This window comes from Myodes glareolus, chromosome 1 (assembly GCF_982192425.1).
Source record: "Myodes glareolus chromosome 1, mMyoGla1.1, whole genome shotgun sequence".
Taxonomy (NCBI): Eukaryota; Metazoa; Chordata; class Mammalia; order Rodentia; family Cricetidae; genus Myodes; species Myodes glareolus.
Window position 1 is genome coordinate 112548643 of NC_142026.1, and position 13054 is coordinate 112561696.

A 13054-nucleotide genomic window follows, 5' to 3' on the forward strand; every position below is an offset into this window, starting at 1 on the left:
TCTTCTAAAAGCCGTCTCATACCCTGCCCTTCACTCCTTCAAAGAGTAGGGCAAAGGCTGACTTTTATACTTGCTTTACTCATAATTAATTCTGATTTTTTTAAGTCTTCAAATTTTTTTAATTGTTTTTACATTTGTTTTTATTTGCTTTGTGATAAGATCATTAGCCAAAATCCTAGCTACCAGGGGGAAAATGCAGTTAGAGGTTAGACTAGAGCACCGAGGTCTTCCCGCCTGCAGTGTTCACAAACACAGAAGTATGTGCGAGCAGAGACTTAGATAGGGAAGGGGCAGATCCAAAGGACGCAACGTGTTCAGTACTCGGTAGCGTGCAAGCCATGCAGATCTGAAGCTTGTGGGAATTATCAGAGGAGCCAAGAAAGCGTGACCAAGTCTGGATGTCCCTGCTGTGTGGGCGCTGCCTGGCAGCTTCCTGGGCAGTCCTCTAAACAGAGCTGGGAAGGAGTGCGTGCGTCTCCTGTCACCTGATTTTCTACAAGTACTGTAAAAAGGTTTTATATAAATAAAAACTGTGAATATATACAGACAAATTTTAAGTATTCCCCCTTTTTATTTTTCAAAACCAAAGGCTTCGTGTGCTGGGGGTAGGGTGGGGCTAATACTGGGTAAAAATTATTTTGAAAACAAAAGTGTTTAGTTCCATAGTTGGGGTAGTAAGAGAACATTAGAACATTTATGGTATGTACACTGAAGTCATTAGTAGTGAGCTGCCTTTGCTTCTTTCTTCTCCATTCACAAGGAATATGAGAGAGCCAAGTATGTGTGTCCATATATATTTAAAATCGAAACACTTAACAATTTTAAAAATATCTTAATCTGATACTTGGAGAGGAAAAAAGAAAAAAGCTCAGGTTGATAACCTGCTTCGAGTTTTGCTTTTTTATTTTGTTTTGTTTTAAATCGTGGCATGTAATTCCAGAGACTCGCAGTATTTAAAGTGGTACTCTGCAGAACCTACCTTACCCTCGCCTGTGAAGACAAGCAGAAAACAGCACACATTCTTACTCGATGTGAGATACACCACGACATAATGAAGATTTCATTCTCAGCTTCTTCCTGCCACCTTTAACGTAGACGATGCGCTTCAGAACCAGGCCCCGTCACACTCCCGAGGCTGGGGGGCCTGCTCTCTGTGATGCTGGGGGCACTCACTGTCTTCCCACTTGGCTAGAAGGCAGTGTGATGGCCATGTACCTCTCATCAGACTGGGACCATTTGGGAGTGAAAGGAAAAAAATTCCCAAATTAAGGGGTTTAAGGCTCTGTTTTTCAAGTTAATATTTCTTTGAATTATTTTTCAAATTAGGTTGTTGCACCTTAAGGCTTACTTTTTGTGTTCCTTCTGTAGTTTATTAAATAATCAAAGATCCTTTACCTCAGGTTTTCCTATCCTATGCAAATTCTGATGGTGAGCTGTTTTGTCAAATCTTAAAATTCAACCGCAAACAGGCCAGAAAAATGCATCCTGTGGGTAAAATGCACCTTGCTGGTATGGCTCATCACTGCACATCACAGAAGGGACCTGTCCTGATGTCAGTGTCGTTCAGTCTGTCTGCGTTCATCTGAAAGGGAGCAGTGAGAGGCAGCCTGCCGTAGCCCGAGGTAGAGAGACGCCTGAGGAGTGGGGAGAATGGCAGGCAGCCGTGCACTGCTACAGGGTCTGACAGAAGCCTTCCCAGGACACAATGTTTATAGATTTGACTTTATAGCTTAAACCTATGTGCTTAGAGATCTGGATAAATAATAACCTATGTCAGACTTCTTTTCTAATATTCACTAAGGTATTTCTAAATAAATATGGTCCCAAGGATTTTTAAATTGACTTTTCTAATTTTAAAAAATGGAAAAATGCTTTATTTTTTTAACATCTTTTAAAATGGACATAAAATTTTAAAAAGCTATTTTGATTAACTATTTCATTATGTGTGCTGTACTAGCTACGTAATCTTGGTAATGGTGGACTTGAGTTGTCAATAGTCTTCCCCAGGACACCATAGTCCCTAATCTACAACACAGGTACAGTTGAATCATCCACAGTGTTTTGACAGAGGACCCAGAGCAAGGAGTGTCTTCAGAGGCAAAAATGGTAAATGCCCGCCCAGAATGCTTCTGTGTCTAAGTATTAAGCTGTGACTGGCATCCTAGACAGCTTAAGGCAAAGGCTGGCCTTGTCACTAGAACTTTGTCTTTCAAAGGCTGCACTGGAGAGAACGTAGAAGGTATTGAATCTGTCGGGATTTTGTTACTGTTTGATTTTTTTTTTTAACCTGATACATTAGGGCATTGGTAATGCCTCATCTACCTTTTGACAAAGGTCCCATTTGGAGAAGAGGAATTAAAGATTGTCTTTCTAATTTCAGTGTGTCCATGTAGAAGTTCTCCATGACACTGAGGAGAAGCCATGGCCGAGCCCCTGTAGGTCCTGCCACAGCACCACGTGTAAGGATCTGAGCCCCTTAGGTTCCTGGAGAAGGCTGCTGTGGCTGTCCCCTGCCACACAGCTTCTTACACTCTGGGAGCTGCTCTTGGGGCTTTCTTTTCTGAAGCTGTGTTGGCACTAATTCTTCTTGGTGATGACTCATAAAACAAATGTTGGTTTTCACATAGTTCCTGAAAAAGAGAGAGAGAGGCGCTAATGAAAATGTCATTTTTGGTTTATATTGTACTTGAAAGAAATCTGCAGCGTTTTAAAAATCTCCCTAGGGCTGTCATGGTTTAGGTCATGGAAAAACATTTTCATGGTGAAGCCTTAATGTGTTAAGAATTCTGATATGTACCTACAGCCTTTGGGCAGTCTCCGACAGAGAACAGAGTTAGGCAGCTGTCCTCAGAACGGGGCCACAGCACCCCTCATTACAGGCCAGGACTCCAGGAGTACTTTTTGTTACCCACCGAAAAGGAGTCATGATCGCCCCAAATCCAGATTCGTTGTCTTGTGTTTGTCTAGCTCCCCGTTGTGCCTCTATTCTGCCTTGCTCCTCATCAACAGAACGTTGTTTCCACCGGCATAAAGTATGCTCTCCCTTTTTATTTAGCAGAAGGGAAGGCTTTGAACCTTCCTCTCTTCCACAGGGAACGGAACGGGTCATAGCGGGCACTGTGGGTGGAGCTGGATGTTACTCTGGCTTCTAAGGGGCTTGTGCTTTCATAGGACAAGCTCAGAGGGACGTAATTTGAGGGTGTGCTGGTGAGAAAATAAAAAGGGAGACAGGATGGTAGCTGAGGCAGGAATTGCTGATCTGTTGTTCAGCAACTGGAGTTCAGGTTTGGAATCCTTGATTCGCAGAATACACTGGGCCAGTGCTTAGAGGGACTGTGGTCTCCGGCCACGGTACAGGGGCTACTGGAAGCATGATCTTCACAGATGCCACCAACTAGAAGTCATAACAGAAAGCGAGAGGTGGTGTGGAAGTATCTCAATGAGTAGGAAAGTCAGACTCCTTGGGAAACTGACCGGTGGCAGTGGGTCCTAACCCTAAAGGAACTGGTCAAATCCCATTTGTTCTAAACAAACTGAGAAGTCTTAAAGGATTTCCTAAATGATAGACAGGATGGAGGGTGGATGGTTCGAGGAGCAATGAATCTAAGCCAAGGAAGAGAAGTGAGGCTGTAGGTGACAAGCACTCTGGGGCTTCAAAGTCCTGGGCGGGAAAGGCTGAAGATCTGTCAAGCACAGCACTAGAGAAGGTCGGCAGGTTCCTGGGTGGTCTGTAGCCATGGTGAGTGGAAGGCCAGCCAGAACCTTTGTTCTCCACAGCAAAACCACAGGGATGTCTTCACTTGGGTTCTCTTTCCCGGCCCTTCAGTCAGCTTGGCCCCTACTTCACTGAGACTCCTGGAGTCTCAAGCCTGTCTTTTCCAACCCATACTGTCCCGGAACACTTGACTTCAGTAATACTTTGTTCCTTTGGCTTTTCTCCATCCTCACCATCGGCTCCTTGGTGCTCAGTTACCTCTTTCCTTTTTGGGGGAGCTAGGGGGGCAGTTCAAGACAGGGTGTCTCTATACAACAGCCCTGACTGTCCTGGAACTCACTTTGTAGACCAAGCTGGCCTCAAACTCACAGAGACTTGCCTGCCTCTGCACACTGCCCAGCAATCTCTTTTATCTCTAAATATTGGCATAAAGGAAGGTTTGTCCAGTCTCGGGCCCCATTCTTCTCTGCTTCTGTTTCATGAGGTCAATGGCCTCCCACATTCAGCTCTATACAGACTTACAGACTTGCACTCATAGCTGCCTATCAAATGTGTCTCTATTTAGTGTCTTAAAGGACATCTCCAAATTAATCCATCCAAAATGATTCTAGCTACCCCTGCACCCTGAAACCTGGGGCCCTCCAGGCTGGCCCATTTTACTGTTCATTCAGTTTCTCAGACTTCAAGCTTAGATGTTATCTGGACCATGCCTCCCTCCTATATGCGGTTCCTTTGTCTGTTTATTCATGCATTCGACAGTGTGCTTCCATTACAAACCAGGGGATCATTGTTCTAGGTTTTGAGGAACAAGAATGAACACAGTGAAAAAAATCCTGCTCCTCGGGGTTTCCTTGTTAAGATTGTTTTCTCTGCAAGAGAACCTGGGCATGCTTCCCAGTACAGGGCAGTTCACAACTGTCCGTAACTCCAGTTCCAAGGGGATCTGATGCCCTCTACTGGCCTCTGCAGGTAGCAGGACTTTGTGGGACATATACACTCATGCAAGTAAAATGCCCCCCCCAAGAAATTAAGCGTAATGAGAAATAGTTAATAAGCCAAAGGAATGTTTCAACTCTTGTTAAAAACTGAAATGAAGTAGATGCAAAGTCTGATTTAGAGTAGGCTGGCAGGGAAAGAGGGAGGAGGCAGATACCTACCTAGGGGAAGGGCATAAAAATAGTTGCTGCCTTGAGTATGCCTGCTGAGTTCCTAAGGTCAGGGTGGCTGAAGCCACTAAAGCAAGTGGAGGGGAGTACAAAGCACAAACTATATAGCTTTTCCTCTACATCATGAATCCCTAGGGGACTGGAACAAAGGAACAGAATGGGGTGGGGGGAAGGAAGGAAAAAGGGACCAGGTAGGTGACCATTACACCAATGAAGAAAGGAGTTCATGGTACCTCAGACCATGATAGCCTGGAAGAAATTGATGCCTATGGAAGGAAGCAAGGCTTACTAGACTGGAAGCGGGCGTGAGAGGGAGAGATTAGGGCTGACATAGGCACACAAGGAAGGAAACTAGGTCTGGAGTCAATGTGTAGACGTACTTTTCTGGGCTGCCATGGGTGGAATTAGCATATTTAGCTTTTCTCTTAACCTGAGAAGAGAGGTAAGCAAGACCTGAGCAGCCACACCTCAAGTTTAGGAGGGAGATCAAAACAGGTGGATTCCAACTCCTGGCATATGGTCCAGAGGGCATGATCTGACCCGGATGAAGTAATGAGTGTGACAGAGAAGTTGCGAGAGGAAGCCCAAGCTCACAGAGAAAATATGGAACCAGGTGTGGACAGGTGTCTGGTGAGAAATGCGACAATCAGAAGGGAGGTACCCACATGTGGCAAAGCTATTACTTCAGGAAGGCATAGTCCACTAAAACAAGCACTGACCCTTGCGTTAGCCCTATTCAGGGAAGTGGTAGCCATAGGAGGCTCACTGGAGCCGTTCATGAGAGGGGGAATGAACAGGACTAGTAAAGGACTTTGTTAGAAATAAAGAAGTGGCAAATTCAGAAGAAAAATGGCACCAACACTCTCTTTTTAGGAGATGGGAGAAATGGTGTGTAATTCAGTTGGCAGAGATTTGTCTGGCGTCCAGGGAGCCCTGCATTCAACCTCCAACACTGTGTAAACCAGGTGTACACATGGGTATGCTTGGTATACAATCCCCTGCCCTTGGGAGGTAGAGACAAGAGGATCTGGTGATCTAAGTTATTCTCAACTACGTAATGAGTTCAAGACCAGGCATGGATTCATAGAGCCCTATCTTTAAAAAAGGATGGGGTAAGTGGGGAGATCCCAGCAAGTTTCTATTTATACTGGTGGAAAGTACACCAGCAATAAAATAATAAAATAAGGAGAGTGAAGATGTAAACAGGAAGTCTTGGAAAAGGGAGAAGAGATGAGGAATAATGTTGAAAAGAGAGAGGGCCTGCTTTTCCTCTTGGCCACCCGGCTAGCTTACACACGAAATAACCACACAGAAATTGTATTAATTAAATCACTGCCTGGCCCATTATCTCTAGCCTCTTATTGGCTAACTCTCACATCTCGATTTAACCCATTTTTAATAATCTGTATTCACCACGAGGTCATGGCTTACAGGGGAAAGATATAGCATGTCTGACCTGGTTTAGCTCCATGCTGGTTCTCTCTGACTCTGCTTCCTTCCTCCCAGAATTTAGTTCTGTCTTCTCCACCTACCTAAGTTCTACCCTATCCGGCCAAGCGGTTTCTTTATTGATTAACCAATAAAAGCAACACATAAACAAAAGGACCTCCTACACCAGAATGATGGGGCTGATGTCACAGAAACAGAGCTGACTCTTGGAGCCTGAGTGACCCCTGCTAGAACAGAAGACTCTAAGGGACTAGTGATATCTGCCCCTGCCAGGTAGCATGAAGGGTCATCTGAGGCCAGCCCTGTGCTTGTGAATCTCCCCAGCTTCAGGCTGCCAGGTGGTTGCACATGCTCATATCTGGCTTGAAATGTCGATCATGTCATGTCATGTCATGTCATGTCATACCACTGTCCAGACTAAAACTCTGGGTCCTTTCCCACCCAGCGCTAACTAACCAACTCCTTACTCAGCCTGCTGTATCAATCACAGTGGCTCTGACCTAGAGCACTTTGCCCTTCCAAAAACAGGTCGAGCCTGTTCCTGAGTTAGCCTCTACCTGCATTCTCTGTGCCCCTACCTTCCCGGCTTGTCCCCTTTCCCAGATTGTATCCTAAAGGTTATCCCAGCACAGCCTTCTGAAGCCTGCCCCACCCCAACTACTTAGGAGCTAATAGTTGTCCTGGGTGTATTTGTTTTTCTCATTGCTAATTTGGTTGCAGCACCTACACCAGTGGCTGGGGCATAATAGATGCTCAATTAGTGTGCACTTTTCCCCCCCATGCTTCTGTGGAGGCAGAGGTCAACACTGACCGTCATCCCTCCCAACACCCTCCCTCCACAGGGCCTCTCACTGAACCTGGAGCTCACAGACCTGGCCAGCTTCCTGTCTTTGCTTTCCCAGTGCCGGGATTACAGGCGTCCGTGGCTGTCAGTCCACTTTCACACTTATGCTGGGGATCAAGCAGGTCCTTAGGTTTGCATGGCAAGCATTTTTCTGACAGAGCCACCTCCCAAGCTCCCATGTTTAGAAGCTGCCCGTTTGCACACAGGAATGGACACACAGCCCATTAACTGCTAACAGTACAAAGGCTTCGGCACTAAACTCTTTATAAAACACTCACTCATTTGTTTTTGCCTGAGTGGGTGGGGGGGGGGGGAGAGTGAGGAAAATCCCACTTGGAAAACGTAAATACTGCAAGCATCCCTATATCAAATGAACTTTAAATTTGATACTACACCTCGGGGTAGTAGTTGGCAGGGGAAATATTCCAAACAAAGCCCTTTCACAGTACATGATGGCAGCTATGTTTCCTGGCTCTCAGCTGAGTCACTATTTATTTTATAAGGAACTTAGCCTCCTTGGAAGACTATTTGTTTTCTCAGCTTTGTAAAAACTGGGGCTGGGGTGGGGACCAACTCCAAACAGGGGAGAGGAAAATATTAAGCAGCATGTAGGATCGAATTTAAAATTAATTTGATATTATAAATAGTTTCCTTTCTTAGTCCTCAGGAAAGCTATTGGGATTTACACATGGGGACTGGTTTCCCTGGTGATCAAAAGTTGATTCATTTGTTTTATTAACTTCTAAATTCCTAAAGACTCCCTGGGCTCGGCAGTAGACTTCCTCGATCAAGTTTACTTCAGTCTCTATGCACTAACAAGTTCCACGGGCTCTCCACTGCCCTACATTTCCTTGGTTAATCTGATACTGTACTCCGATCACCATTTTTCGTCTCTGGCATTTTTCTCCAGGGAAGCTTGCTTAACACTATGTTTCAAACGCTTCGTGTAAGGATTCAGGTTGCTTACACATTTTCATGTTGAAAGCATTTCTCAACCTACTGCAGCAAGCAGACAAAAGCTTTCGGCTATTTAGTATTGTGTAATTGGGAGCTAAGGAGCCAAATTCTTAGTCCTTTCAGATCTTGGCGAGGGGCTTCCCCAGCTGCAGGCACCTGATGGGTACTGCTGCTGCTCTGATGAATGCACAGACTTGCACGCCATCATCTTCCTGTTTCTCTGTCCTAAGGTCCTTATCTGTTTTCGCTCGCAGTACTATTGAGGGGTCACAATGACCTTGACGTTGACCCCCTCCTAATTGTCAATGCATGACTGTCTCAGACAGTGCCTGGATTAAGGTTTTGAGTAACTGCATGACTCAAAAGTATCAAATGTGGTTTCACAGACAATCTGTAAGCCAGACGTGTATCCACTTAATATTCTCCCCCCACACACAGAATGCTGAATAAGTTTTGCTGAGCTTTAAATACCCAAATCCTACTCACTACAGGAACATTCTAGAAGCCCACTAAATAGAAAGATTCTGTCTTCAGGTTGTCATGATTTGCAGTTTGCTTTACTTGACAACTCTACCTGAAAGCCACCTAATGAGAAAAGGTTTCAAAGTTTGGCTTTCTGAAGGAAATATGGTATGTTAATAAGCCCTTCGTTTTGTCCACCTTGCTAAATGAAAGCAGTTCACCTAGCAGCTCCATATTGCTCTTCCTTCAACAGTCTTTCACTATGGTTCACAAGGTGTTTTAACAAACCTTTGCAAAACACACTTTGTGTCTTGAGTTAAGTTAGGAGTGTTTTTTTTTTTTTTTTGGTGCACGCCTGAGGTCTCTCCCCTGCTCAAGCCATGGCGTCACATCCACTTCTGCACTGATGATTCTCCAAAGTGTTTCTCATCCCGCCACTCCCCACATACCGCGTCCCTATGTCCCTGTGCTGGCTACCAGATCCGTAGAGAGTTTCTCCTGAGTCCCAGACGCCTGTGCATCCTGGCCTTCCTTCCCTGTTATCACTTGCACGTCTCATAAGCCTCTCAGAGGGGATCTGCACAATTGGAATTCAGAGGCCCACCCCCAACCCCCACCAGACCCTCTCCCAAACCTGCCCCTCTTTCCCGACACCTGAATGTCACTACTGCATACATAGCAGGTGGATTCTGGAAGCCTGTGAGCAATTCTAATTCCCTCTACCCCTATGCAGATCCCAGTTTCATAGGCCCCATTGTGACACTACGCCCAGCTTCATACCATCCCCTCTGCCACCTCCAGTAGCTTCGTTCAGTGACTCTTCTTTTTATTCCTTCTATTTTGTCAGAAATAAACTTTCATCTAAACTCTGGTCACTCCGTATCATTTTACTTTAAACAGTTCTACTAGGGCAGTGGCTCCATGGGTAAGAACATTGTCCACACAAGCATGAGGACTTGAGTCCAAACCCTCAGTACTTTCCATAGAAATTGAGCGTGGCTAAGCATGCTTGCAACCCTAGCCCTGAGGGGTAACCCCCTTAGCAAAACAGTGACCATCAAGCTCAATGACAGCCATTAGCTGAAAGCAATAAAGAAAGATGCCAAAAGCCCACCTGTGACCTCCATATATGTACTCATGAACATAAGTATTCAAACAATATGCATGCTTCACACATACTACACATGCATAAAAGATATAAAAAAAAACCACTACTGCCTTTAATATAAAGTTCAAATTCTTTACCAAGATAAAGGCCCTTCCTGACTCCTCTTGGTTCTGGGTTCATCTCCCAGTCTTACAAGTGCCTATTAACCTTTGTAGCCCAGCCCTGAGTGCAATATTCCTGTACATGACCCCACCCCCATTCCCAATATCTTCTTTACCAAAATGTCTCAAGATTCAGCTCTGGTATTCTCTCCTTTGGCATGGAGGGATTCTTATACAATGAAATTTTTTAGCAAGAAGAGTATCTATCTTTGTGCTAACCAGCAGGGTATACTGCAATGATCTGATTTCTTGCTTACCACCTGAAGTCGAAACAGTTTCTGTTGCTGCTTCCTAAATTTTCAGTTCTTTATTGGGGATGGGGAGGGGCAGTGAAACAGGTCTCACGGTATAGCATTGGCCAGCCTGGAACTTGCTATGTAGACCAGGCTAGGCTGGAACTCAGAGATCTCCCTGTCTCAGCCTCTCAAGTGCTGGGGTTAAAGGTGTGCTCCACTGCACCTGGCTTCGGTTCTTTCTTGGCTATTGCCCAGCCAAGTAGAATTAAATCACAGCTGACAAAGTCGGCAAGGCAGTGATGAGGGTAGCTGGCAAGGCAGTGATGAGGGTAGCTGGCAAGGCAGTGATGAGGGTAGCTGGCAAGGCAGTGATGAGGGTAGCTGGCAAGGCAGTGATGAGGGTAGCCGGTGTACGTCTCGCTCATTTTCATCCTTACCACTCCCTCCTGCATCCTTACCTCCCTATTGCACGAACTGTGAGAGACGACAGATGGAGCTACATCTTATGACCCTCCATAAAAACCTGCTCTGCTCGGCGGGTGTTGGGAGGCGGAGACCGGCCAGAGGATTGAGAGTTCAAGACCAGCCTGTTTTGAGAGCCTCAAACAAAAAGCAAACCTGGGCTAAAGGCTGTCCAGCAGGTAGGAGGAAGGGTGTGTACATCCGTACCCAAACTCCACTTGCAAGTTACCTAACCAATCAAGCCTGCCCACCACTGCATTTGCTTCATTATAAATTAGTTAGTCATTTTCATTTGGTTTTCTTAAAATCACCTCATCTGCAAAAAAAGCACAACCTGAAACTTGACATAGTCAACTTGTGATTTGAACTGAGGAAAGTTTTGTTTTTGTTGTTGTTGTTGTTGTTGTTGTTTTGATTTGTTTGGTTTTTGTTTAGCAAAGTAAACTACTTTTAAAGATTCCAACCATGTCAAGGTTCATAAACAAAGCAGCTGTTTCCCACGAGTTTCCTCACTACAGCCCCTGCTAGCACAGAACTAAGGGCTGGCCTTCCCGAGCATCGGCACACATTGTCTCACCACTGGCTCATCTATCAGCCTGGAGCCTCCCTCAGATGGAAGCAAGTGTCGCTGTCACAATTTCTGTGACCATACCCAGTGCTTGGGACATTATTTTTTAAAACAACCTATTAAAAAAATAACGTGGTTTTCTCCTTTGCAGTAAAGCCCAGGACTAAGCATGGCCCCAGTTCCACTGCAATTTAATCCTAAGAAGAACACGTTCCCCTTCATTCCTAAACTGCAGCCACCACAACCCTCAGGCCATGAGTTTGATCAGTTAAAACTCAGCGCCCTGCCTCTGACAGTTGTTCATGGCCGACTTGCCAGTTAAGTTATTTATCTCATCTCCCCCACGTGAAATTCACTTAAATGCCTAGAATTTAATTCTGAACACCTAATCATGTAAGACACTCCTTACCTTTGCGAAAATTAACTTGAATGTGCCACCTTGTAAAGAATTATAGACATTTAGAACCAAGAGTTTTTCTGCCAATTGCAGCCTTAAGTGTTTGGGATCAAAAGACGCCTGAGCCTGTTTTAGATGAAGGACTGAAGTCATCTATAGTCCCAGCCCAAGATGGGCATCATATCCCAATGCCAAGTTAGTACCCCCAAACAAAGGTAGACTACTGGGTGAGGAGTTAGAAATGAGGAAGTTCTTTCTTGGGAGAGAGAAAGAGGTTGAGATGAGGTCTTATAAAGCTAGTCAAAAGCTGCATAGCTAAAGGTCACCTTGAACTCAATCTTCCTGCCTTTACTACTGATAAGCAATAGTTCACACACACTTGAGACAAGGCTAGGGAACTGGAATTATGCAAGCAGTCTTGTAGAAAAGGGAATATCCTAAAATAACTTCAAATATTAATATTTACTCGAATATAACAACTGTATTTTGACCAACAACCAATGGTAGGGTACTTACGCTTTTGCTAGCTCCATTGATATTTGTTCCAAAGAGCATCCCTTAGTCTCAGGTATAAACAGAACAACAAAAACCAGGGATGCTAGACTCATGATCGTATATATGAAGCATACCCACGACAAGCCAATAAGATCTACAGAAGACAAAAGAAAACGATTAGGTATGTATTCTGTGCGCACTGATCACTGATCCCATTCGTGAGTATCTCTTCTCAAATCCTATAGGAAGCTAGTACATGCTAGTAGTCTCCATGAAAATAAGACTCACCAATTCAAAATGTGGCCAGGTTTTTTCTGTTTTGTTTTACAATTCTACCCCAGCTTTCTTAGGTAAAATGCAAAGCTGTCTTTTAAACATCACAAATTAAACTCAAGGCTATTTTCTGGGTGTACATTTTTCTTTTTCAACACGATAATATATCTTTATTAATGCAAAGAGCACATGTTCATTTATGTTCTAGTTTTATTTCTGCTGCTGGGATAAAATACTCGGACTAAAAGCTTCTTAAAGAAGAATGGGTTTATTTGGCTTATGGTTCCACATTATGGAATGGAATTGTAAAATCTATCACTATGGGGAAGCCAAGGCAGCAACTTAAAGTATTATATCCACAGTCAAAGGAAGCAAGAATAAATACATGGGCCCTTGCTTGCTTCCTTCCTAGTTCTCACTCTGCTTCCTATACTACAGACTACTAGCATGTTTCTATACAGTCCAGAATCCCCTGTCTAGGGAATGATGCCACCCACACTGAGCGGGGTCTCCCCATATCAATTGACAAGTCAATCTTCTATAGACATGCCTACAAAACAACACAAAGTAGACAATCCCTCACTGAGACTCTCTTCCAAGGTATTTCTTAGGTTATATAAAGTTGACAATTAAAGCTAAACATCACCACTGCAAAAATAAAACTTCAATGCAGAAGTCTATAGACCCAAGGCCAATTTTCCCTTACCCTCCCCTGACTCCCTCAAGGGATCACCCCTGTTGTAGTTTGGCCATTGTAAATG

At 44.5% G+C, this 13054-nt stretch overlaps 1 protein-coding gene across 6 annotated transcripts in view; it reads right to left on the reverse strand.

Annotated features, from left to right (window-relative positions):
• Positions 1–885: 885 nt before the first annotated feature.
• Positions 886–13054, reverse strand: part of Slc2a12 (solute carrier family 2 member 12) — a 58096-nt gene continuing 45927 nt past the window's right edge. For all 6 annotated transcript variants that reach the window (XM_085689208.2, XM_085689204.2, XM_048425490.3 and 3 more), the window contains 2 exons: positions 12042–12174; positions 886–2630 (listed from right to left, as the gene is read on the reverse strand). In XM_085689208.2, coding sequence (XP_085545334.1) covers positions 2477–2630; positions 12042–12174 — 287 coding nt within the window. In that variant the 3' untranslated portion in view covers positions 886–2476. The remainder of the gene's footprint in view (positions 2631–12041; positions 12175–13054) is intronic.